General features: G+C 41.0%; 1 protein-coding gene across 1 annotated transcript; it reads left to right on the forward strand.

Moving 5' to 3' along the window:
• The first annotated feature begins 5106 nt into the window (after window positions 1–5106).
• Window positions 5107–24927, forward strand: SERINC3 (serine incorporator 3). The gene is made up of 10 exons (XM_068565423.1): window positions 5107–5256; window positions 10531–10692; window positions 11531–11724; window positions 13809–13888; window positions 14549–14686; window positions 14814–14983; window positions 16391–16481; window positions 17803–17983; window positions 21316–21543; window positions 22197–24927. The coding sequence occupies exons 1-10, from the start codon at window positions 5218–5220 to the stop codon at window positions 22333–22335; spliced, it is 1422 nt and encodes a 473-aa protein (XP_068421524.1). The 5' UTR covers window positions 5107–5217; the 3' UTR covers window positions 22336–24927.
• Window positions 24928–25575: the final 648 nt, after the last annotated feature.

The raw sequence follows: 25575 nt of genomic DNA on the forward strand, positions 1-25575 counted from the left end.
GGGGAGGAGGGATTTTTGTCCTTATTTAGTTTAGATCAGAAGTGTCATGGCGTTGGTGCATGATGGGTACTTCTAATCTGCTAACTTAATAAGACTAATTTTATTGTAATGAGAGCATAATGAACAACAGGTTACATTCGGACGCAGGAGATTCCTGCCTTTCCTCACCTTTCTTTGTCTTCTTCCAGGACACTTATCACCCAAAATGTGTGGTTTCCTGTTAGTCTGGAGGTTCCTGCTTTTCTCTGTCTGACCATGGACTCCTGCTGTTTACAAGATGCGTGACTTCCTCCCACCTGGCCCCTGCCCCTATTTCTCTGCTCATACCTAGCTACCTGCCTGCTCTAACATTTTCACTACAGCATAAACTCTTTTAAGGGCAAGCATTTCGCTGTTCCCTGCTGTTCTCTCATCACTGGGAACAGTGCCTGGCACATAGTAAGAGCTTGGTAAATATTTCTTGAATGAATGAATAAGTTTTGTGATATAAGCAATGTACAACACCACGTGGTTAGAACACTACAACAGGTAAAAGGGGAGTGGTAGGTAATACATACACAGCTGGCATATGCATACAAGAACTCTGGAAAGAGATTTGGGAGACGGCAGGGGGCGGGGGGAGTAAGCTCATACATTTTCACTGTATGTTCTTGAGAAATAAAATACTGCCTGCCATATCAGTAAACAAAGGATCTAGCTACTACATTACAGCCTCCAGTAGGACAGTGAGCCCTGAGGGAACTCAGGAAGGAAACAAAGAATACCTGCCATCTAGCAGTCATCAGACTGCAGCCACTCCCAGCGGTGCAGCTTGAGGAATCTCAGGATGAGAAGACACAGGATATGCACCCAGATAGCTGAGGTGCATATCAAAGGCATGATTTCAGTGAGCCCAGACTCTTGCATCTTCCCATACATAGAAAGTGCTAAATTCCTTAACTTGAGATATCTAGTTTTCTTTTACTAAGAGTAGCCTTTTGTTCCGACTACCTTGGTGGTGTTGCAAAAACTCCTATCTGTCCTGGCTTCCCCCTTTCCTCTTTGGAACAGTTTTCTCAGCCTTTATCTGAGATGCTGTCTCCTGGTCTTGAAGTCCTAAGAATGTCTGCCGAATAAAACATAACTCTCAACTTTTAGGTTGTGTATTTTTTTTTTCAGTCGACATTCTTTTATGCAGTATTAAAAAAAAATCAAGTTCTAGTAATTGCAATGAGACAAGAAAAATGAAATGTTTAAGTATTAGAAAAAACGAATTAATGACATTGTTTATAGATGACATGATTGTTTATATAGAAATTACAAAAAATTCTATATACACATTATTAAAGTTAATAAAAGTTTTGCAAGTTTGCTGAATACTAAGTCAATATACAAACTCAATTATATTTCTATATACCAACTACAAACAGAAAATTAAATTTTAAAAGATAACCTCTAAATGGACTTGAGGACACAGGGAGGGGGAAGGGTAAGCTGGGACAAAGTGAGAGAGTGGCACTGACATATATACACTACCAAATGTAAAATAGATAGCTAGTGGGAAGCAGCAGCATAGCACAGGGAGATCAGCTCAGTGCTTTGCGACCACCTAGAGGGGTGGGATAGGGAGGGTGGGAGGGAGACGCAAGAGGGAGGGGATATGGGGATATACGTATGCATACAGCTGATTCACTTTGTTATACAGCAGAAACTAACACAACATTCTAAAGCAATTATACTCCAATAAAGATGTTGAAAAAGAAATAGAGAATCCAGTTTAAAATGGGCAGAGAAACTGAATGAACAGTTTTCCAAAGTAGACGAATAATCAACAGTTACATTAAAAAGTGCTCAACATCACTAATCATCAGGAGAACACAAATCAAAACCAAAATGAGATATCACCTCACCTTTCAGAGTGGCTGTTATGCAGACAAGTGATAACAAGTGCTGGCAAGGATGTGGAGAAAAGGAAATAAAGCTATCATATGTTCCAGCAAGCCCACTATGGATACATATCCTAAGGAAATAAAAATAGGGTACTGAAGATATATCTTCATTCCCAAGTTCATTGCAGCATTATTCACAATAGCCAAATTATGAAAACAACCTAAGTTTCTCTGAAGGGATGAATGGATAAAGAAGATGTGGCATATATACATATGATGAAATACTATTTAGCTATAAGAAAGAAGGATATCTTGCCACTTTCAACAACTTGGATGGACCTTGAGGATACTATGCTAAGTGAAATAAGCCAGACAAAGAAAGACAAATAATGAATGGTATCATTTATATGTGGCATCTAAAAAAAAAAAAAAAAAAAAAGTCAAACTCATAGAAACAGAGTCAGATGTGGGCTGGAGGCTGAAGGAATTAGGGAGTGGTTGGTTAGTGGATACACACTTTCAGCTATAAGAAGAAAAAGTCTGAGTAATGAAAACATGGTGACTATAGTTTATCACACTGTATTGTGTAATGGAAAATTGCTACGAGAACAGAGCTTAAATGTTCTCAACAACAACAACAACAAAAAGATAAATGTGTGAGTTGAAATATCTGTTAATTAACTAGATCGGAGGAATCCTTTCACAATATATATAGACATCAAATCATCACGATATATACTTTAAATATCTTAAAATTTTATATGTCAATTATACCTCAATAAAACTGAAATAAAAATTAACACATTAACTTAAAAAAAAATCAAGTACATGGGTTACCTTTTGAAACAATATATAGGAGTGTAAGTGATCAGATCATTCCACCCCCAAATATGCCACTTTGGCATAAGGATTACCTCCAGCTGAAGACACCTGAGAAGGAGACACAGAAAAGGTCTCTGCCCTCCCCCTATAAATTTCCCTTTGTGATGGTGTCCCCCATCTCCTCTCTACCAGGAGGGGCAAAAGTTAATCACAGGAGACAACTCTAGATAGACTCTTATCGGTGAGAGGAATCTACGAAACAAACCCTCCTAAAACAACCCTTATCTTCCATTAGTTTCTCCCATATATTTACCTTCATACAGCTCTTTGTCAGAATGGTATAAAAGCCTCCATGCCTAGCTGGCCCAATCACTAAACCTAAGAGGTGCGGGGGGGTAATTTTTCCTTCCCTCCAGGGGGGAAAACAACCTAGTTTTGACAGTATGAATATGGGCGGGGCTGCTCTGTGTGACAGTGAGCTCCGCCCCCCCCCACCCCCCCCCCCCCGTGCTCCCAGAACAGGTGTTACTGAGGGATTCTTACAGGAGGAGGTGGGAAATTGGAGCAGAGGATCTCAAAGATCCTCTCTCCCCCACCTTTGCCACCTAGACGAGGCGCACTTAACCACTTAGGGTCAGAAACACTGAGAGAAGGGCAGGATCCCACATTTGGGAGGACTAATGCTTACAGGTCAGAGAGTGAAAAACCCTTCAGCCGCTGGCTAGACCCATTGTTCCTCACTGAACATAAACAAGTGCTCACAGAATATAAACAAATATCAAACAAGGCCACTCTGTATTTGGAACAAGGCATAGACAAGGCCACTCAGGAAACACACATCTGACTCAACATCCTCCTCTTCTAACATGAGTGGGTCCTGGTTCTTTTTCAGTGACAACTCTGGCCCTGCTTTAATTCTCCTACCTTCTGGATAAAAATTAAGATACCTGTTATTGAATTGTCCCTGCTTCTTGACTGTGTCCAATTCAAAACTGTTCCCCACTTCCTTAAACCCCTCTTAGAGGTACCCAGCACATACCCAAATCCTACAATAAGGTCTTCCCAACTCCCTCTTACCAAGATACCTCATGGTTTCTCTTAATGCATTCTCCCTTAACAAACAAGCTAAATAACTCTAATTCATTTTGACTGTGGGCATGTTCCTGGTAGAATTTGATCACGGGCTTTATCACAGTCTTAGCTTTATTCTGCCCAGTCCAACAACACGCAGACAGGGAGAAGCAAGGATTTTAAGGGCTACCTGGAAGGTTCAGTGGTCCTGAAACAACCTGACTTGGGCAAGTAGTTTGGGGGGCAGAAAGAGAGAAGGGAATTAGGAAAGCTTGAGTGATTCTTCTTCCTCAGCCATCAACCCTTTCTGTGGCTTTAGGCAAACCATCTCACTTTGGGTCTTTTTCCATTTCTGACAAGAAAAGATTTGAATCTATTTCTAAGGCGTCTTCCAACCTAAATATTCTAGGATCCAAACTCTACAGGTTCTCATACTCCCGGGAAAATGTTCCCCTACACCAGTTATTTGTAGAACATTGCCATCGTTGTTGCCATATCTACATACCACCTGTTGTTACGTAAGTAAATAATTTTTCAAAATTTTTTCTTTAAATGGACTCAGTTTTTACTTAAATTTACAAAGGAAAATTTACACCACTACTTAAAGGGAAATCAAGTATTGCTTGGTAGAAGTGGAAGAATTTCTACAAACGCATATATACACAAACCCTAAAACAATGTTATTTAACTGTAGATGTTGTTACCTTTTGATGAGATTTGGAAAATGAAGCCTTTGCTCCGCTAAAAAGGGAGATAAGCAAATGTTAGAAAAATGTTAAATACATACGAGTGGCAAACACACTTTCTCTTTAGTTTGAAACAAGACTTTCTCACTCTGCCTTTCAGTGTTACTTAATGTCCTATGTATACGTGCATCCTTAGATCCTTTCAGTCACCCCAAATGGTTTATATATCCCACAGTTTAGGAAACAGTGCCCATCTTTCCTGCTTAACTTGGGCTCATCCTTCAGTTCTTAGACTTAATATAAATACCTCAGATTAAATATAAAGTCCTTCCAGGACTACTCCCTAACTGATTACCTTCTCCTTACATAGTAGGCATTAAACACACTTTTACTGAAAGAATATTTCCTCGTAATACTTTTTCATAGTAATCAGCACAATATGCCATGGTGCGTTTCTGTCCATTGTCAGTCTCTTCTTAACTTGGCCATAAATTCTTGTGCACTTCTGTACCCCAGATCTTGACATAGTGGACTCCCAGGGAACGCAAACGAGATGAAGGAATAAACCCTACTCTGTTCCTGCAGCCTCGGGCCGGTTTAGCCCCGCCTCCTCCCCCAGCCCTGCCGAGGGCGGTGGGCGGGGCCACGCATGACGCAGGCCGCACGTTTGTGGCCTGAGAAACCGTCGCGTTTCTGAGGAGACGCCTCAACCAGCCGTTACTACCGCGCTAGGAGCTTCCGCATCGGCCACCTCCGTCACCCGCATCACCATGGGAGCTGTGCTGGGCGTCTTCTCCCTCGCCAGCTGGGTGAGTTCGGGGTCTGGTGTCTCCGTCGGTCCTGTGGTTTGGGGGAGGGCGATAAGGGCTCCCCAAGAGCAGACCCCGACGGGCCTGGCGCCCGGGGCCCGGGCTTTGGGGGTCCAGCCCTGGGCTGCAGAGGGTATCCGGGGGGTCCAGGATAAAATCCGCGATGCCCTGCGATCAGCATCAGGCGGTTCGCCTTCTGCGATTGTGGAGGAACGTAAGAGGCCAGCCCTCCATTGTTTACAATTTTGATTGCCCCGCCCCCGCGAGCCGTCCGGCCTCTGGGTTCCTCCGGAGCTGGAATGGGACTGGGGACTGAGCCCGGCTCCCGGGGCCCGGGCTCTCTGGTTCATTTCCAAGCACCTTCTTAAGGTGGCGTCATTTATTTGAGCGGGGAGGTGGGGCTTGAATAATATTTTTATCCCCTAGCACAGGATTTGCCAAAGCTACAGAGTCTGTGGCAGAGGTGAGATTTTAACCGAGGCCTGTGTGCGGTTCTGGCGCAATGGAAAGAAGGCCTTGTGGATTATTATTCAGAATTGGAAGTCATGGCCTGAACATTTTGGGACCTTGTACAAGTCATTTCTTTCTGGTTTCCCTTAAGATGAGGACAATCACCCCAGCATTCCTCGCCTCAAGAGCTGTTGTGAGGATGAAATGAATAAATAGGTTGAATCACTTTGTAGATTGTAAACGCCGTATTTTAAAAAAGGAATTTTGGGGTCTATGGAAGAGAATATGCTGCGTTCACTCATACACTCGCTTCCGAGGAGCATGATTCCTTAACATCATTTCCTTGTTTCCTAATTCCCCAACTGACTTAAATGACCAAGGACTCTATTTCAGCTCGTGCCACTATTTTTTCTTAGGGACAGAATGTATTTTCCATCCTTTAAGGTTGTTGATCTTAAATGAAAAGGGCTGTTGGTCTTTTAAGGGCCTAGATTGTAGTGGCTTTCCAGTTTTTCAACCTTGAACCAAAGTAAGAAATAAATTTTACGTGCTTGATTTAATACACCCATTTAGACACACGTTTCGTGAAATAATTCTTACCTTTGCCCTCTGCTGTACAATTTTTCTTTTCTATCACATTAAAAAAAAAAAATCCTGGTCTTTTTTTTTTTTTTTTTTTTTTACAGTTTACTAGTGGGTCAAACTCACTGTTTACAAGATAGATTTAGAAAAAAATAGTTAAGAAGGAAATTAATTAGGGCGTGAATTGGTAATTTGAAACCGGAAACACATTTTGGCTTTGATGTAAAGCTGAGATTTGAATTGATGCCATCAAAGCATTTCTACCTATAAATCACTTTTATATTTTATTAATTCCTTTTGTTCAATAGGAACAGCAAGGAATTCAGTGTACCAGAGAATGGAATGAGTGAGGGGAAGAATAATAGAAAATGAAGTCAGAAAGGTAAAGGGAGCCAAATCACATAGATACCCATTGGCCGATTTAAGGACGTTGGCTTTTACTCTTATGTGATTATGGGGATCCATTACAGAAAAGAGGAATGATGTGATCTGACCAGTGTTTTAACAAGGTTGCTGTGTGGAGAACAGATGTTAGAAAAGAAAGGGTAAGGCAGTGTAGGGGAGGAAAAACTTCCATTCTCAATGGGTTAGTGGTTGGGGCCTGCGAATTAAACTGAGAAAAGACAAATTAGCAAGAGAAAAAAAGAGTTCATGTACTTGTGCAACCCACATACACGCAGGGGTTCTTAGTGATGAATAACTCAAAGGGGTGGTTAGAATATAGGGCTTATTATATACCTAACTTAATTGGGGTTAGGGTTAGGATTGGGCGGGGCAGAAAAGGGCTTCCATAGGAAGAAAAAATAGGTTTCTTTAGGAAAGACAAATGGGTTTTTAGGAGAACAAACAGGAGATAAGAAAGTTTGTGATAGTACTTGTTTCTGTGGGTGCAGAGGTCTTTTTATCTTCTTTATGGCCGTAAAACTTCCTTGGAGAGAGAATTTATGGCAGTTGCTGCTTTCAGTCAGATGAGAAAAGCTCTGAGAAGGCATTTTTTTCTGCTTCTTTTGAATCTCACATGTCTTCATCTGAAAATAATTTTTACACTAAGGGTTCTGAATGGGTTGCTATAGCAGCGAGACAGGAGCTATTCATTTAATCCAGGTGAGGGATGATAGTAGTGGCTTGGACCAACGTGAGGATGCTATGAAAGTGGCCAGACTCTGGATACATTTTGAGGATAGAGCTGATGTGCTGACAGATGGAATGAGAGTTTTGGAAAAAGAGAAGGCATTGAGGATGACTCCAAGGTTTTTGGCCTGGGCAACAGGAAGAGTATGTGATTCACCTGGGTCCTCGCACTCTTTGATCAATAGAAATTGATAAGAGGCCAGACGAGAATTTCAGCCAAGCAAGAGAGAGAAAAAACAAGTACAGATGGGGGAACTGGTTCCTTAAATGGGATATGGGGAGGGGCGAATCAGTGGGTTGAGCAAGAGGTGTGGCTTAGGTAATCTGCTCTCCCCCTTGGTGGGGCTCTGTGCAGGGGTCGTGCGCAGTACCCTGCTACTGCTCTGCGCACCTCAGAAGTGGCAGTTGGTTTGTGGCTTTTTTGTATCTTACTGTTCATGTGTGCAGTTATTTTGAGTCCCTTAGCGTTTCTTTGTATTCTGTTGCTCAAGGGTTAGTCCAGGTGCAAGCACTCAGGTAAAGGGTCCCAGGTTCCAGCCTATCTCAAATAGAGTTGTTTACTGAGATGGGGAAGTGACATACCATATAGTAGGACAAGTTTGTTCCACAGATTGAGTACCTACTTTGTGAAGGTGCAAGAGATATAACACTAGGTGGGCCCCCCTCAAGGTACAAGACATAAACAAAGTAAGTAGGTGTATTGGTTTGCCAGGGCCTCATAACAAAATACCACAGAGTGGGTGACTTAAATTACAGAAATTTATTGTCTCATGGTTTTAGAGGCTAGGAGTCTGAGATTAAGGTGTCAGCAGGGTTGGTTCCCTCTGAGGGTGGTGAGGTAGACTCTGTTCCAGGCCTCTTCCCTAGTTCCTGGGGGTTTGGTAGCAATCTTTGGTGTTCCTTGCTTTATCAATCTCTGCCTTCATCTTCACGTGATGTTCTCCCTGTGATGCATGTCTGTGTCCAGATTTCTCCTTTTTATGACATCAGCCATGTTTGATTAGGGGCCCACTCTTCTCCAGTATAACATCATTTTACCTAATTACATCTGCAGCAACTCTGTTTCCAAATAAGGTCACATGCTGAGGTACTGGGGATTAGGACTTAAACATACGAATTTTGGAGGACACAATTCAACCTATAGCAAACAGTAGGCAACTATCATTAGTTTATTTAATTGGCTAGGGGGAAAAAAATAGCTAAAGGGAGTCAGGAGTGTGAGAGTACAGACAAAATAAACCCGAAGCAATTAGTGTCATTGTTTTCAGCTGTAAAATGTCTGTATTTCTGTATGCGACCAGATACAGACTTTTATTAGTCTTTTGACCCAGATTGTAGTTAAGAATTGGAGATGAGGCTGGGTGGTTAATTCCCCATGGCTGTTTTGATTATGGATATTAACGGTTACCCTGATATACGGAGCCCCTGCTATGAAAGGCATTGTGCTAGGTGCTATGTATTCCTGACATTATCTCATAAAAGATTATTACTGGAACCATACTGTAAAACCAGACGCCCCCAGCGTTGCATTTGCTGCTTCTGCGGATGATTCTGAACTAGCCTATCCTTGTAATGTGACTTCATAACATCACCTGTCAAAACAATTCAGGTGGTTTCCTAATCAAGCATATAGAAGAATCACTCAAAGTATGTCCTCTCATCTGGAATGCTCATTAGGAGAATTTAGCTGACCAAAGATCCAGGTTACTTTTTTTAAAAAATTGAGGTAAAATTCACGTTACATAAAATTAACTATTTTAAAGTGTATAATTCAGTGACATTTAGTATATTCACAGTGTTGGGCTATCATCACACCTGTCTGATTCCAGAACATTTTCATCACCCCAAAGACAAACTCGATTTCTGTTTAGCAGTCTACTCTCTTCTCCCCACTCCCTCCAGCCTCTGGAAACCACTAATCTGCTTTCTATCTCTGGATTTACCTATTCTGGATATTTCATATGAATGAAATCATACAATATGTGACCTTTTGTGTCTGACTTCTTTCGTTTAGCATGATGTTTTCTAGGTTCACCTATGTTGTACCAGCTATCGGTACTTCATTTTTATGGCCAAATAACATTCCATTTTGTGGGTATACCACATTTTACTTATCCATTCATCAGTTGATGGACATTTGGGTTGTTTCTGCCTTTTGACAATTGTAGATGGTGCTGCTTTGAACATTCATATACAAGTTTTTGTTTGAATACCTGTTTCAGTTCTTTTGGGTGTATATGTAAGAGTGTAGTTACTGGGTCATATGATAATTCTATGTTTGACTTTGAGGACTCTCCAGGTTACTCCTTTTTTTTAAATAAATTTATTTATTTATTTATTTTGGGCTGCATTGGGTCTTCGTTGCTGTGCGCGGGCTTTCTCTAGTTGCGGTGAGCAGGGCTACTCTTCATTGCAGTGCGCGGGCTTCTCATTGCAGTGGCTTCTCTTGGTGTGGAGCACGGGCTCTAGGCACGTGGGCTTCAGTAGTTGTGGCACATGGGCTCAGTAGTTGTGGCTCGCGGGCTGTAGAGCGCAGGCTCAGCAGTTGTGGCGCACGGGCTTAGTTGCTCAGCAGCATGTGGGATCTTCCCAGACCAAGGCTCGAACTCCAGGTTACTCTTGAATGGAGCTAAATGTCTCTTGCTTTCATTAATTATAAGGGTTTCCATGTAATGTTGCCTTATGCTGTAATATCAGATTTGGTAGCTAGGATTCCCAGAAAACAGCAAATGGAGTTAGTTTCTATTTTTCTCAGTATTAGATATATTGTTTTTAAATAAAATATGCTGTCTGTGAGAACATAACCAACATTTATTGGGCTTTTACTATGTTTTAGGCACTGTGTTGAGTGCTCATTTAATATAGCAATGTCTGAGGGAGGAAGATTCTGTTATTGAGTTTAATTTACAGATGGAGAAATAAGCTTACATTATGTAACTTGTTGAGGTAAAGTGGCAGAAGTAGTATCAACTCCAGAGCCCATGCTTTTAACCACTTCCTCCCAGCTATCAGTTAGAACTCCAAAGCCTGGTTTGCCTCATCTTCTGTTCTGGATGTCACAAAGGAGCCCGCTGAAGGAGGTCTCAAATGGTGATGATGTGCTTATTACAGGTTCCATGCCTTTGCGGTGGGGCATCATGTTTGCTGTGTAGTTGCTGTCCCAACAGTAAGAATTCCACCGTGACTCGCCTCATCTATGCTTTCATTCTCTTCCTGGGCACTATTGTATGTTGTATCATGTTTCATGAAGGGATGGAAACTCAGCTGAAGAAGGTAAGTAGAAGTAACCATAACCTTATTTAATGTAGTGGGTTTTATTATTTTTATGTTTTGCAGAGTTTTAGTTGTAATTAGTACTTATTTTTCACTGTTGTGAAAGTCAAGTTCGTTGGATTTGTTGGGATTTTAAATTTTGGTTATAGTCAAGACACAGAATATAAAGGAATCAGTCTTTTCCCAAAGTAAAGGTAGTCAGAATGAACACCTTTAGTCTAACAGCTTTGGAAAAGATATTAAGAGAGTGGCCCTAAAACTTTATCTTTTCTTGTATGTTTAGTTTTAAACACTTAAACTAGACTAGCCCTTCACCTTCGGAAGGAGTGGGTTGTAGCATGAAAACTCATGGGAAAATGGGAGATAACCTCATCCACAGATAAGGGCCAAAAAGAGAGCACTCAGGACTTCCCTGGTAGTCCAGTGGTTAAGAATCCACCTTCCAATGCAGGGGACGCGGGTTTGATCCCTGGTCAGGGAAATAAGATCCCACATGCCTCGGAGCAACTAAGCCCGTGGGCTGCAACAAGGAGCCCACACGCTGCAATGAAAGATCCCGTGTGCTGCAAATAAGAGCCAACGCAGCCAAAAAATAAATAAATAAAATATTAAAAAGAAAAGAGAGAGAGGGAGCACTTACCTTTTATTTTCAAAATGCAACTTGTTTATACTATTTGGTGACAAGATTGTAAGTGAATTGGAAGACAGAGAAAAGTCCCACAGGAGAGTCTTGCAGTTGTTGAAGTGGTCCGTTTTAAAAATCCAGGCTTTCCTATTGTGGAATAGAATCTCTCTTTAAGTGTGGATATTCCCATAACATTAAAATTGCTTTTTCCAGATTCCTGGATTCTGTGATGAAGGACTTAAAACCAAGGTGGCTGATACAGTCATGGATAAAGATTGTGATGTGCTGGTTCGTTATAAAGCCGTATATCGAATCAACTTTGCCTTGACCGTCTTTTTCTTTGCCTTCTTTCTGCTCATGTTAAAAGTAAAAACGAGTAAAGATCCCAGAGCAGCGATACACAATGGGTATGTAGGAATTATTTATTATTAACTTGTTATATTATGATGTGCATCCTCCCCTTCAGCAGTTAATGTTGCCATTTTGATGAAAGCAGTAGAGTATGTAAATCAGTGGCCCAGATGTATTTCTGACCTACTATACATGGGAAGTTGTTTCAACGTCATGTTCAGTTGGGGCCCTGCAGCATGGAAGAGGTAGAGTGGACAAGGAGAATCTTGTCTTTTTCCTGTATTTTTTAAAAATACCTTTGCTTAAAGTGCCTAGATTTTTATGGAACACCTGTGAAACAGTTCAAGCATTGTACCAAGCACTACACACACACACACATTTTTTCTTTCTATTGTTAAAAGAGAAACATTTACCTGATATATTTAAACAGTATACAGAAAGATAAATAGTGAATATATTTGGGCCACTGCTTCACATATTCTGTCGCTTCCCATTCCTGATCCCCAGTTCCCCTTTACAGAGAGGTTAAATAAATTGCCTGATATCTCTCAGCTAGTGAGGGTTGGAGCTAGGATTGAAACTCAAGTCTGTCCAGCTCCAAAGCTGCTTTCTTTACACTCTGCCATACAAGGCAGCCTTTAAAGATTGACTGAAAGCCAGGTTTGGTCCTGGCTTCGCCAGTGACGAACTGTGTGATTGTGGGCAAGGCATTTATGTCCAGTCGCCTGACGTGCAGCAAGCCAACCTGAAATGCTGAGGTTTGCAGCAGAGACGGGAAGACAGATCTCAGATCCGCCTCCCCGAAGGCGAGAGGCTTTAGATATTTATGGGATAGAGAAGCAGAGTAGTCTTAGGTTTGGGGAAAGGGAATTGGAGGTAAGGAAAAGGTGAGGTAGTGAGTGTTCTGCACAGGTGTATCTGAATTACATGCTTTTTTTTTTTTTTTTAAATTATTTATTTATTTATTTATTTTTGGCTGTGTTGGGTCTTCGTTTCTGTGCGAGGGCTTTCTCCAGTTGCGGCAAGTGGGGGCCACTCTTCATCGCGGTGCGCGGGCCTCTCACTATCGCGGCCTCTCTTGTTGTGGAGAACAGGCTCCAGACGCGCAGGCTCAGTAGTTGTGGCTCACGGGCCTAGTCGCTCCGCGGCATGTGGGATCTTCCCAGACCAGGGCTCGAACCCGTGTCCCCTGCATTGGCAGGCAGATTCTCAACCACTGTGCCACCAGGGAAGCCCTACATGCTTCTTAATAGGATGCATGTTCAAAAATGGAGATGCTTAGCATAATCTGAGGGTAGAGTTTTTGGCACTCTGACATCAAAAGGATCATTCATTTTTGGCACTGACATCAAAAGGGTTATTCATTGCACATCTGTGCAGGCCCTGTTTTAGGGTCAGTGGTCCCAACCAGTCTTAGGCAGCTTGAACTGGACAAAAACTAACTCCCGGTTTCTGAAAAACAGCTTAAGCCCCTGTTACTATAGTGACCCATAAGTCAGAGGCGCGTTATCTATAGGGGTAGTTAAAAGAGTCTTGTGGTATATTATCTAGGCTACATGAAGGTTGGAGGGTATGAAATTTGAAAAAAAACCATTACGATGAGCCTTGTGAAGGCAAGACTGCAAGCGGGGGCGGTTCTTTAACAAGCTGTTCCCTTAGCACTGTTCTGTAAGGCAAGCTCAAGAATTTCTGTTAGGCACCAGTGTCTGTTAACTATGGGGCACGGTTTCAGGATGGGTTTTGTAACACTATGGGGCATGGTTTTACCATGTTGTAAAAGAAGGATTCGGTAATTCACTTTCCCCCGGATCTAAGTTGATTGCTGTATATTTAGCTAACATCGTTAGTTTAGAATGCTCCAGAGTTCTAGAAAAATTCCTATCTTTAAGTGCTGAAAGTAGGGAAATACTAAAGTAACATGTTTCTTTCTTGTGAATGTGCATGATTTGGTCTCCGTGCTAATGTTTGTCCTTAAATTGTGTGAAGTATTGAGTGAAGTAGTTTCATGTCAGATGAAGAAATAAGCCTAATCATGTTGGAAGTGGCTAGTAAGGCTTTATTTTTGCATTTTAGAAATTCATTTTTCTCAGTGCAAGGGCAAAAATTAGCATTTCATAAATGCACTTTTATATCTTAATAGGTTTTGGTTCTTCAAAATTGCTGCCATTGTTGGTATCATGGTTGGATCTTTCTATATCCCTGGGGGCCACTTCACCACAGGTATGGTTCACTATTAGGGGGGTCAATTATAATATATACAAACTCTACAAATGCTCGTGTGAAAGCTACATTTTCGTTACTGATTTTTGCAGAACCGGTAATTAAATGAGATGGTGTCCAATTACCATGACTTGGTACTAATATTAAGATATTAATTGCTTGATTAAAGCCAGGAGGCATTCAGCCCACTTCTCAGCTGTTCTGGAACCATATGTTAATCGTTTGCCAATATTTTAATAGTTTCCCTTCTCACTTGGCAATACCAAGTTAATCGGAGAGCTTGTCAACGTAGCGACTTGTAACCGTGTGCTCCACTCTCCCTGTCTTAACCTGCTTCCTTATCGTGACATCTGTGGATTTCCACTGTGATTTTTATCCCTGTAAGTAAAGGAAAAGGCTTATATCTTTTCCATTTGGAATGTCAGACCCTAGGCTCCCCTTGGCACAAGCTAGAACAAGTTTTAAAAGGTCTGAAACCCAACAGAACACTTCTCAGAGAATGCCTTTGAGTTTGGAATTGCAATAATCTTGCTGTACTGCTGGAGACAATGTCTTTATTACCTCTCTATTACTTGAATTGAAATCTTTTTAGAATGTTGGACAGTAACATTCTGAAATGTTGCTCCTATGGTGAAGAGTAACTGTGCTTTTGGTTTGTAGCCTGGTTTTTTATTGGCATGGTGGGGGCTGCCTTCTTCATCCTCATCCAGCTGGTGCTGTTGGTGGACTTTGCTCACTCTTGGAATGAATCATGGGTAAATCGAATGGAAGAAGGGAACCCAAGGGGCTGGTATGCGGGTAGGTATCTAAACCCCTATGAGAGCCATACTGCATTATGCTACGTTAAATAGGGTGAAAATTGGTCCTCGTTAGTATAAGAGTTTGTTATGATTGTGGGCATTCATGTTTGTTTTCTTTTTTCTAGCTTTACTGTCTGTCACAAGCATGTTTTATATCCTGTCAATCATCTCTGTCGTATTGCTCTACACATACTACACCAAACCAGATGGCTGCACAGAAAACAAGTTCTTCATCAGTTTTAATCTGATCCTTTGCGTTGTGGTTTCCGTTATGTCAATCCATCCAAAAATTCAGGTATGGTTGTGATTTCTGCTTCTTCCTCCTGTGAAGGATTTTTAATTAATGCTAAACTTGAGACCTAGGTAACCTGTTATATGAATTTATGTCCAAGATGATAAAGTCTTCTTAATTATAACTTAATCACTGTAAAATGTGCCATTGAGTGCCAGTAAATGAATAATTTCCCTATTATTTAAGAAAAAAACGATGTAACTTGAGAATTGATCATTCTTATAAAATTGTTTATATCATGAGAATGATTCTTAGGAATCTTTAGCAAAGATATTTTAGGGGAATTCAACTAGAAAAAATAATTGATTTTAATATTTAAAACACAACTCATGCTCCTGAGTTTCCTCATTTAAATACAATATTTTTAAAATTCAGATATGAATTTAGGTATGAAAAGAACATCTAGACATCACCTCTCCTTTTTTTTTTTTTTTTTATAAATTTATTTATTTAATTTTGGCTGTGTTGGGTCTTCGTTTCTGTGCGAGGGCTTTCTCTAGTTGCGGCGAGCGGGGGCCACTCTTGATCGCGGTGCGCGGGCCTCTTCACTATTGCGGCCTCTCTTGTTGCGGAGCACGGGCTCCAGACGCGCAGGCTCAGTAGTTGTGGCTCACGGGCCCAGTTGCTCCGCGGCATGTGGGATCCTCCCAGACCAGGGCTCGAACCCGTGTCCCCTGCATTGGCAGGCGGACTCTCAACCACTGCGCCACCAGGGAAGCCCCACCTCTCCTTATTTAAAAAAAAAATTTTTTTTATTTATTTATTTTTGGCTGAGTTGGGTCTTTGTTGCTGGGCGCGGGCTTTCTCTAGTTGCGGTGAGCAGGGTCTACTCTTCGTTGCGGTGCACGGGCTTCTCATTGCGGTGGCTTCTCTCGTTGCGGAGCACCAGCTCTAGGCGTGCGGGCTCCAGAGCGCAGGCTCAGTAGTTGTGGCGCACGGGCTTAGTTGCTCCGCGGCATGTGGGATCTTCACGGACCAGGGCTCGAACCCGTGTCCCCTGCATTGGCAGGCAGGTTCTTAACCTCTGCACCACCAGGGAAGCCCACCTCTCCTTTTAAAAGTGAGAAAACCGAAGTTCCAGAGAGGTGATGGGTCACCAAGCTAGCCAGTGGCAAAGCTTAGCTTAGATTTCACTATACCAAGGAACTAGTAGTAAATCTAAGCCTTTGTATGATATACAGGAATTTCCAAGATTGTGAAATGCCTGAGAACCAGTAGTACATGCCTCCTCTTTCTTGGTTCTTTTTCAAGCTAACTCAAACTGAAGGGTTACTTGTCATCTTTCAACTGTCAAGCAGAATCAGAAGGTTCTCAATTAATAACAATTCAGTGGGTCCCAGGAAGTGTGCTGGGTTTTAGAAATTCAGCCCTTGCAATTCCTATGGCATTGTTTTCTTTTTGATTCTGTAGGAACACCAGCCTCGTTCTGGCCTCCTGCAGTCCTCTATCATCACCCTCTACACCATGTACCTCACATGGTCAGCCATGTCCAATGAACCTGGTAAGGGAGTTTTAATAACACATTCATTTGGTGAAAAGAAAGTAAGAAATGAGAATTCCCTGGAAGCCCAGTGGTTAGGCCTCCATGCTTTCACTTCTGTGGGTCTGGATTGGATCCCTGGTCGGCAAACTAAGATCCCGCAAGCTGCGCCACGCAGACCAAAAGAAAAAGAAAAAGAAAAAAGAAAGTAAGAAATTACTCCTTTGATGGGTGCAGAAACTAGAGCTGGAACAAATGTCAGACAGACAAATGAACAGACAAAAAACTTCATTTAAATGTACAGTGTCCACGGTATTTACCATTCAGGTTTTATTCTCCATGTCTATTCATAGCTATTCAGAGCTGACCGCCTAAAGGACCACAGTCCTTTATATAGTCCGGGCTTTTCCCTGGACTAAGTCAAACTAGTTAAGAGCTGAACAAGGCAACATTGTTTTGGCCCTTTGTAGAATTACTTTAATTGCATGTTACTTTGGTGGTACAGGCTCCAGAAGAAACAGCTGCAGGAAATCTCCTTTTGTAGATCTTATGGGATTGTTTCTCAGTGGGGGTATTTTATGGACTCCTTTTCAAGGAAAACCATTATTGCAGACCATTCAGTGATGACTCAACTTATTTTTATTGTATTCCTGTGTAACTATGTAGAAACAAAACTGGGGATAAACTCCTTGTGCTTTTTTTTTTGATAACCAGGCCAAGTTTATTGAATCTAACCTTATTTTGCAAGCAAATTAGTCTCTTTTTTTTTTAACTTTTTATTTTATATTGGAGTATAGTTGATTAACAATGTTGTGATAGTTTCAGGTGTACAGCAAAGTGATTCAGTTATACATTTTCCCATTTAGGTTGTTACATAATATTGAGCAGAGTTCCCTGTGCTATACAGTAGGTCCTTGCTGGTTATCCATTTTAAATGTAGCAGTGTGTACATGTCAATCCCAACCTCCTTAACTATCCCTTCCCCCCACCCTTCCCCCTGGTAACCATAAGTTTGTTCTCTAAGTCTGTGTAAACTCCTTGTGCTTTAAGCACAACTATAGAGCCAAAAAGACTTGCCAGTTAAATTTCAAAACCAGTGAAATCAAGATTGACATTTATGATATTTGACAAATACTTTGTTGTTGTAGTTTCATTTCTTTTTTTCTAAAACTAAGTCTCTGGTTGCAGCACAGATGTGTTACTGACTGCCCAGTTGCAGGTTCTTTGAAGTGTAGCATTCCCATGTTTTAAATCACGAATGAGTGATGTATAGCACACCCCTCAAGTACTTTTGGACCAAGATGAGTTATACCTAAAGATATAAACAGCTTCTCATTTTCAGATCATTCCTGCAACCCTGGCCTGTTGAGCATCATTATGCACATGACCTCACCAACCTTGGCTCCTGCAAATGCAACTGCTCTAGTCCCTACTCCTGCTCCACCATCACAGAGTGGGCCTTCTCTGAATAAAGAGAATTTTATTGGGCTGGTAGTCTTTGTTCTCTCCCTTTTGTATTCTAGGTAAGTTAAAAAGTACTTAAGACAAGATTCTTATGATGGTTAGTAATAGAGTGAAGAAGCTATTTTGCTTTCAAAAAACAGTGAGAAGAATTACAAAAATTTAACTCTTATTTATTAAAGTCATTGACTTGCTTCAGTTACCCTGCTGTGTACATTTCTTTAAGTTCAGTAAATCCTCTCATCAAATAATTCCTCTCAGGCTTACTAAGAGATACGTTCTCCTTTGTATAGGAGGATAAAGCCCTTACCTGACCCTAGATCAGCTAAAATAGTGGCTCTGAAAATTGGTTGGCTTATCTTTTTTTAAAACAATCTTGATTTTCTGATCACTGTAAATAATATTTAAACAACTACAGAATTTTATACATGAAATGTTAGTCTGTAGTTAATCCAGGACACCAGATATAACCTATGTTAGCAGTGTGCACTCATTCTCCCACCCATTTTTATTGATATTGTCTGTATAAGTGTATGTTACTTTAATAATTTTAAAATATGAAATAATAAAATGGGCAAGGATATATTTATATAAATTAATAGCTTAAGTGAGAACAGTAGTAAATGAAATGGTCCTCCCTCTAAATTTACCTCTTCTATGATTAACATTTTGGTACATATTATTTCAGGCTTTTTTCCTTTGCTTATACTTACTGTCTATTGACCTATCTGTATCTATATAATTATGCATATTTTTATCAATAGTTACATACATAATTTTATTTATATCACTTGATATATAATTTTTAAAAAATAAATTGGGAGCATTCTATATAACAGTATATATACTGTTCTGAAATACATATGAATTTGTCATAATTTGGACAGCTTTGCACATAATGTGTAGATTTATCCTTTTTTCTTTTTTCTTTTTTTTTTAAACATCTTTATTGAAGTATAATTGCCTTACAATGGTGTGTTAGCTTCTGCTTTATAACAAAGTGAATCAGTTATACACATACAATATGTTCCCATATCTCTTCCCTCTTGCATCTCCCTCCCTCCCACCCTCCCCATCCCACCCCTCTAGGTGGTCACAAAGCACCGAGCTGATCTCCCTGTGCTATGTGGCTGCTTCCCACTAGCTATCTATTTTACATTTGGTAGTGTATATATGTCCATGACACTCTCTTACCCTGTCACATCTCACCCCACCCCCTCCCCATATCCTCAAGTCCATTCTCTAGTAGGTCTGTGTCTTTATTCCCGTCTTGCCACTAGGTTCTTCATGGCTTTTTTTTTTTTTTTCCCTTAGATTCCGTATATATGTGTTAGCATACTGTATTTGTTTTTCTCTTTCTGACTTACTTCACTCTGTATGACAGACTCTAACTCCATCCACCTCATTACAAATACCTCCATTTCATTTCTTTTTATGGCTGAGTAATATTCCATTGTATATATGTGCCACATCTTCTTTATCCATTCATCTGTCGATGGACATTTAGGTTGCTTCCATGTCCTGGCTATTGTAAATAGAGCTGCAATGAACATTTTGGTACATGACTCTTTTTGAACTATGGTTTTCTCAGGGTATATGCCCAGTAGTGGGATTGCTGGGTCGTATGGTAGTTCTATTTGTAGTTTTTTAAGGAACCTCCATACTGTTCTCCATAGTGGCTGTATCAATTTACATTCCCACCAACAGTGCAAGAGTGTTCCCTTTCCTCCACACCCTCTCCAGCATTTATTGTTTCTAGATTTTTTGATGATGGCCATTCTGACCGGTGTGAGATGATATCTCATTGTAGTTTTGATTTGCATTTCTCTAATGATTAATGATGTTGAGCATTCTTTCATGTGTCTGTTGGCAATCTGTATATCTTCTTTGGAGAAATGTCTATTTAGGTTTTCTGCCCATTTTTGGATTGGGTTGTTCGTTTTTTTGTTATTGAGCTATATAATTATGCATATTTTTATCAATAGTTACATACATAATTTTATTTATATCACTTGATATATAATTTTTAAAAAATAAATTGGGAGCATTCTATATAACAGTATATATACTGTTCTGAAATACATATGAATTTGTCATAATTTGGACAGCTTTGCACATAATGTGTAGATTTATCCTTTTTTCTTTTTTTAATGATTGCTTAAAATATGAGTTGGCAAATAACAGCCCTTTGGGCTGGCTTCCTATTTTTGTAAATAAAGCTTTATTGGCATACAGCTATGTTCATTTGTTTTCATACTGTCTATGACTGTTTTTGTTTGTTTTCCTTTGATTCTTGATCTTGGGGGCAAAGCTTTTAGTCTTTCCCTATTAAGTATGCTGTTAGCCCTGACTTTTTAATAGATGCCCTTTATCAGTTTGAGGAAGTTCTTCTCTATTTCTATTTTGAGTTTTTATCATGAAAAAATATCAGATTTTTGTCAAATGCTTTTTCTATGTCTGTTGAGATGTTCATGTGGGTTTTGTCCTTTATTTGTATGTACTTTTTTTTTTTTTAAAAGAAATCTCCATTTTAATTTTTATTTATTAATTTATTTATTTTTGGCTGTGTTGGGTCTTCGTTTCTGTGCGAGGGCTTTCTCTAGTTGCGGCAAGTGGGGGGGGGGTCACTCTTCATTGCGGTGCGCGGGCCTCTCACTGTCGCGGCCCCTCTTGTTGCGGAGCACAGGCTCCAGATGCGCAGGCTCAGTAGTTGTGGCTTACAGGCCCAGCCGCTCCGTGGCATGTGGGATCTTCCCAGACCAGGGCTTGAACCCGTGTCCCCTGCATTGGCAGGCAGATTCTCAACCACTGCGCCACCAGGGAAGCCCTGTATGTACTTTTTTATTCAGTCATTTAACAAACTTTTAGTGAGTATCTGCTGTGTACTAGAAATGCACAGATGACTAAGGTCATTGTTGTCAAAAAGTTCTATGAATAGCAAGGAAGACAGGAACAGTAAGTGATACAGCAGAAGGAAGAGTAAGGAGCTGTGGGAATTTAATCCAGCCTAGTGATAGGGTGATGTCAGGGAAGACCTCCTAGAGGGCACAGCATGATCAGAGAATTTAAAGGGTGATTAAGTTAGCTGGGAGAAGGTGGGCAGTGCATTCCAAGCAAAGGAGAGGTACTTGTGAAGCCTGGAAGCAGACATTGAGAGCATAGTATGTTTTGGGAAACTCCTAGGCAGTTAAACCCTCACATTGTAACTGATGAGAGTACTGTCTCTGTCTTGTGATGACAGGCAGCAGTTCAGAACTTTAAGCAAACCCTTCAGAAGCCCTTCGGTCCCCAAAGCAGGAGCAGTTCAGAAATAACCTTCAAGTGTATTAGGCCAGTGACAGCATTTCGTCTTCATGGCCCCTTTCTGACTTACCTTCTTGGGGTCACTCTCCAGCATCCGCAATGCCAGCAATAGCCAAGTAAGTAAGCTGACCCTGTCAGGAAGTGACAGCGTGATCCTCCGTGATACGACTGCCAACGGCGCCAGCGATGAGGAAGATGGACGGCCTCGGCGGGCTGTGGACAACGAGCGAGAGGGCGTGCAGTACAACTACTCCATGTTCCACCTCATGCTCTGCTCAGCTTCCTTGTACATCATGATGACCCTGACCAACTGGTACAGGTAGGAGGCAGAGAGAGAGAGAATCGAGGGAAAACCACTTAGCCCCTTGGGGTTGCCTGTAAAGTCTCCATCCATTGTCCTGACCTCAGAATCCCCTTTTTTTACCCTTATAATGAAGTGGTGTTCAGTGCTCTTTTCTGAAATACTTTTGACTTTTTCTCCTCTTGCATTTGAAATCCAGTTGGAATTCATACAGGGAAAATCATGGGAAGCCCTTCCAAACTTGAGTTACTGGAGAGAGAAAATCATGATATTAAGTGAGCTGACTTGTCTTTGTTCCCTGATTTTTCTCTGTCTAGAGATGTCTGTAGAGAGCATTCTGATCAAAGTAATCATGTGGTAAGGAAGGAAAGTTTCAGGGAGGTCATTTCAATCTAGACTTTGACCAATATGTAGAAGAGCCAGATGTTCCTGAAGAACTTTTTGCAAGGAATAGTCAGGGTTCTTCATGCAGGCAAGAAGATAAAAGCTGTTTGAGAGGCAGAGTCCCCTGCTCATAAAAACTAAAAATCGCAACTTTCTCAAGTCTCTTCTAGAAACTTACTAGGGAGTCGTGTCAGTCGAATTTCACTGGAGCATTTCTTAGCTTTTGCTGAGGGGCTGCTGAATGCTGAAATTAGGCTCCTTTACCTAAATCTCTGCTGTGTTCTTAGCCCTGATGCAAACTTCCAGACCATGACCAGCAAGTGGCCAGCTGTGTGGGTCAAGATCAGTTCCAGCTGGGTCTGCCTCCTCCTCTACGTCTGGACCCTTGTGGCTCCGCTCGTCCTCACCGGTCGAGACTTCAGCTGAAGCTCTGAGTGCCAAGGACACCACTGAAATTCATAAAGGTCTCCTTTGCTGAAAGCTCACATCCCTTTTACTTTTGCTTCAACTAATATATTAAGCAAACTCTCTGCAAATAAGGCTATATCCAGGTTTATATCAGAGGGCAAGAGTGAATGATGCTTGATGCAGGATCAGAACTTTTCGTTTATATCTGTATTATGTTTATTTGTAAGGATATAGAGTAAAAGGAACGTTTTGCCTTTTAAAGTGAACTACAGCTGTGCTGTGAAGAGAGTTCTTTATTAAGACTTGTAGGTTCCTACAACTTTGATTTAACATGTAAGACAGAAAAATGTTGGATATTTGAGGCCGTCGTTAATATATTTCTATTGCAAAATCTTTAAAAAGCATAGTAATTATAATAATGCATTTCTATGACAGTTTTCTTCTGTGAAAGTCTTGTGTGAAACAAGCTCTCTGTTCAGTCCTTAAACTCATAGTGCTTGGGGAAGGGAGTACATGTGTGGGTCTTGCCCCAGAAGAGGGGTTGCTGGTATGGCTACTGTTTCTATAGCTTGAGTTTTTTCATTTACTTTTTTTAATACTACAGCCTTGATGCTGCTTGATTTAAGCCTGTGGCTTTGCCAGAAATGTTAATTTCAATTAAATGCTTTGTAGGTTTGGTTAAACTGAAGATTCACTTGGGAAAACAGTGCAACTTTAGTCTATGTAATTATCTTGTTATGAGTATGTAAAAGTATAATGCATGTGTATTTATTATGTTTGCACTATAAAGGTATTTGATTAAAATAGAAAGACAAGCTTATAAGGCCCTTTCTTTAACAGCTTTTATCAGTTAGCAGCCATTCTATGTTTTTCATTTTTTTTGGACATATGGACAGTCAGGTTTATAAATCTTCTTGCAGAATTCTCCTGTTCCTCCTAAAACTTAAGGTCTGGCTGGTGAGTAGAGTCTTGAACTCATTTGGAAATTGTACTAAGTATCTTTTCTGGGCAAGACACTCGGGTAGATGAGAGAAAAGGTCAGCACTCTCGGGAAACTTCTTCGGGAGAGGTAGCACACAGGGCGGTAGAATAGAACTGTTCACTCAGGGAAGCTTTACTGAGTGTTCTGTACCAGGCCCCGTCAGGTTCTGGGATGCACCTTTAAACATGACAGACAGCGGCTCTGCCATCTTGGACTTAGAGTTTCGAGGAGGGTATAATGAGCTGACAGGTGGTACAACGTGTTGTGATTAGTGCTGTGATTTAGGAATTGCAGAGAACTCAAACTAGAGGTGTTAGGTTGGGGTGTCATGGTAGGCTTCTTGGAAAAAGTGTTGTCTAAGCCAAGAAATGTTAGGAGTTAGCTAATAAAAGAGAAATGGGGAAGTGGAATGGCATTGCTGAAGGGTAGACTAAACGGTATGTTAAGGGTAGGGAGATTTAAGAAAAAAAACATGTTCAATGAAGCTGTAAAGGGGAGAAGTGGGCAGGGACTAGGTCACGAAGGGCTTTGTAAACCACATTGAAGAGTTTGGACCTTATGCGAGGGCAGCAGGGGACATATTCACATATTCAGAGTGACGTGGACGAACAATGTCTTCAGTCACTGTGGCTGATATATGGAGAATGGATTTAGGGACATGAGACCAGGGGCAGTCCATATAATAAGATTTGAAACAAAGAAGTCAAAGTGAGGATGGAGAGAAACTGACAGCTGAGAGCTACTGAATAATTAAAAATTTTAACTCGGCAATTGATTAGCTATGGGGGAGAGGTAGATTCCTGAGTGATGCTGGTTTAATCACCTGAGTGTATGGTGGTTCCGTTTATATGGTGAGAAAAACCGGAAGGGGAGGAACAATTTGCACTAGAAGAAAGATGGGAGGTGGTCCCTCAAGATGGCTAAGAGTCAGACTGTTTAGGTTTGCAAACAAGCTTTGCCATTTTCTATCAGTCAGACTGGTCAGTTAATACTTAACTGAGTATATACTATGCTTTATGACCTTGGGCAACTGACAAGCTGTCTGAGCCTCAGTGTTTCCTTTGTTTGAAAGTTTATCTTAGTCCAAAAGATTGTTTAGGGAGTAAAACTACTTTGCAAAGTGCTTAACCCATTTTAAGCACCATCCGGTGGTAGCCGCTAATCTCCATGTGGGCTAATATGAGACTGGACAATAGTCAAAGGTCAGAGATATTCAGCCATAATCTGGCAGAGGTTAGATTTGAGGTGTTCTTACAGAATTAAACAGATGGGACATAGAGGGGACAGTCTCAGTTGAGCTGTAGGTGAGGGGTCAGGAAACAGGGCTTGATGTGAATTGTTGGAACCACCACCACTTAAACCAGTACCTTATGCCGTGGTTCAGAGATAAAGTTGCCAGGGATTTGGGGGGCAGTTCGGGGAGGTGTAGCCCCTTACTTTGCCAGTGAAAAGCAATCACCTCATTTTCCTTAAAGCAGGGCCAGCCAGATTAAGACTTTTAAAGGTCCTGAACTTCCAGAACATTACCGTGTACCATCCCCTACCTTATGTCATTTAAGGTAAGAGCAATACTAAACTGTAAAGTAAATGTAATAAAGTCCAATAAAGTTTTTATTTTTTTCTCATGATGATAACTTTGATATTAATTTGAAATAACAAATTCTCTTTAAAAACGAGAGTGCAGTGTCCCTGCTTTGCTTGGTTATACCCTAAGAATACGTTAAAGTTGGCCTGTTGCTAGGACACCCGGTAGTTTACTCAAGACTCAAGTGATTACACACGTTGAGTGCTGAATTATATACATGCATAAAAAATGTCAGTATTTTCGGTAAGCCCAGGATCATACTATAAAGCAAGGGAGTATTGAATCCTCGGACCTCATGGTGTTATCCCATTCCAGAAGAGTCACCTGGTGTCTTATCACCATGAACAGGCCTCTCTGTCCCCCACTATTGCAGATTGGGGGACCTGGCTTTGAGGTCAGCAGTGTGCTCTAGGAGTTCATCAAAGGCAACATCCGTGGCTGCCAGTTACATGCTTAGAGCTGGGAGAAAGCTTATAGGCCCTTGTTGGATTTCCCTGTCTAGGTTGCCCTTGCTAGGTACTCAGGTGGATGGGAAATAAAACTCCTGACAACCAAAGATACTCCCAAAGAATGGCCATAGACCTGGTTTTCAGTGCTTTTTTTTTTTTTTTTTTAAGAATTTCACATTTATTTATTTATTTATTTTGGCTGTGTTGGGTCTTTGTTTCTGTGCGAGGGCTTTCTCTAGTTG

This window comes from Eschrichtius robustus, chromosome 16, assembly GCF_028021215.1.
Source record: "Eschrichtius robustus isolate mEscRob2 chromosome 16, mEscRob2.pri, whole genome shotgun sequence".
NCBI classification, from domain to species: Eukaryota; Metazoa; Chordata; class Mammalia; order Artiodactyla; family Eschrichtiidae; genus Eschrichtius; species Eschrichtius robustus.

Excerpts from the sequence above, each read along its gene's own strand:
- SERINC3 (XM_068565423.1), top strand. The coding sequence starts at position 5,218 with ATGGGAGCTGTGCTGGGCGTCTTCTCCCTCGCCAGCTGG. Across the intron at positions 5,257-10,530 it reads TCTTCTCCCTCGCCAGCTGG|GTTCCATGCCTTTGCGGTGG; the intron begins GTGAGTTCGGGG and ends TGCTTATTACAG. Across the intron at positions 16,482-17,802 it reads AGCCATGTCCAATGAACCTG|ATCATTCCTGCAACCCTGGC; the intron begins GTAAGGGAGTTT and ends TCTCATTTTCAG.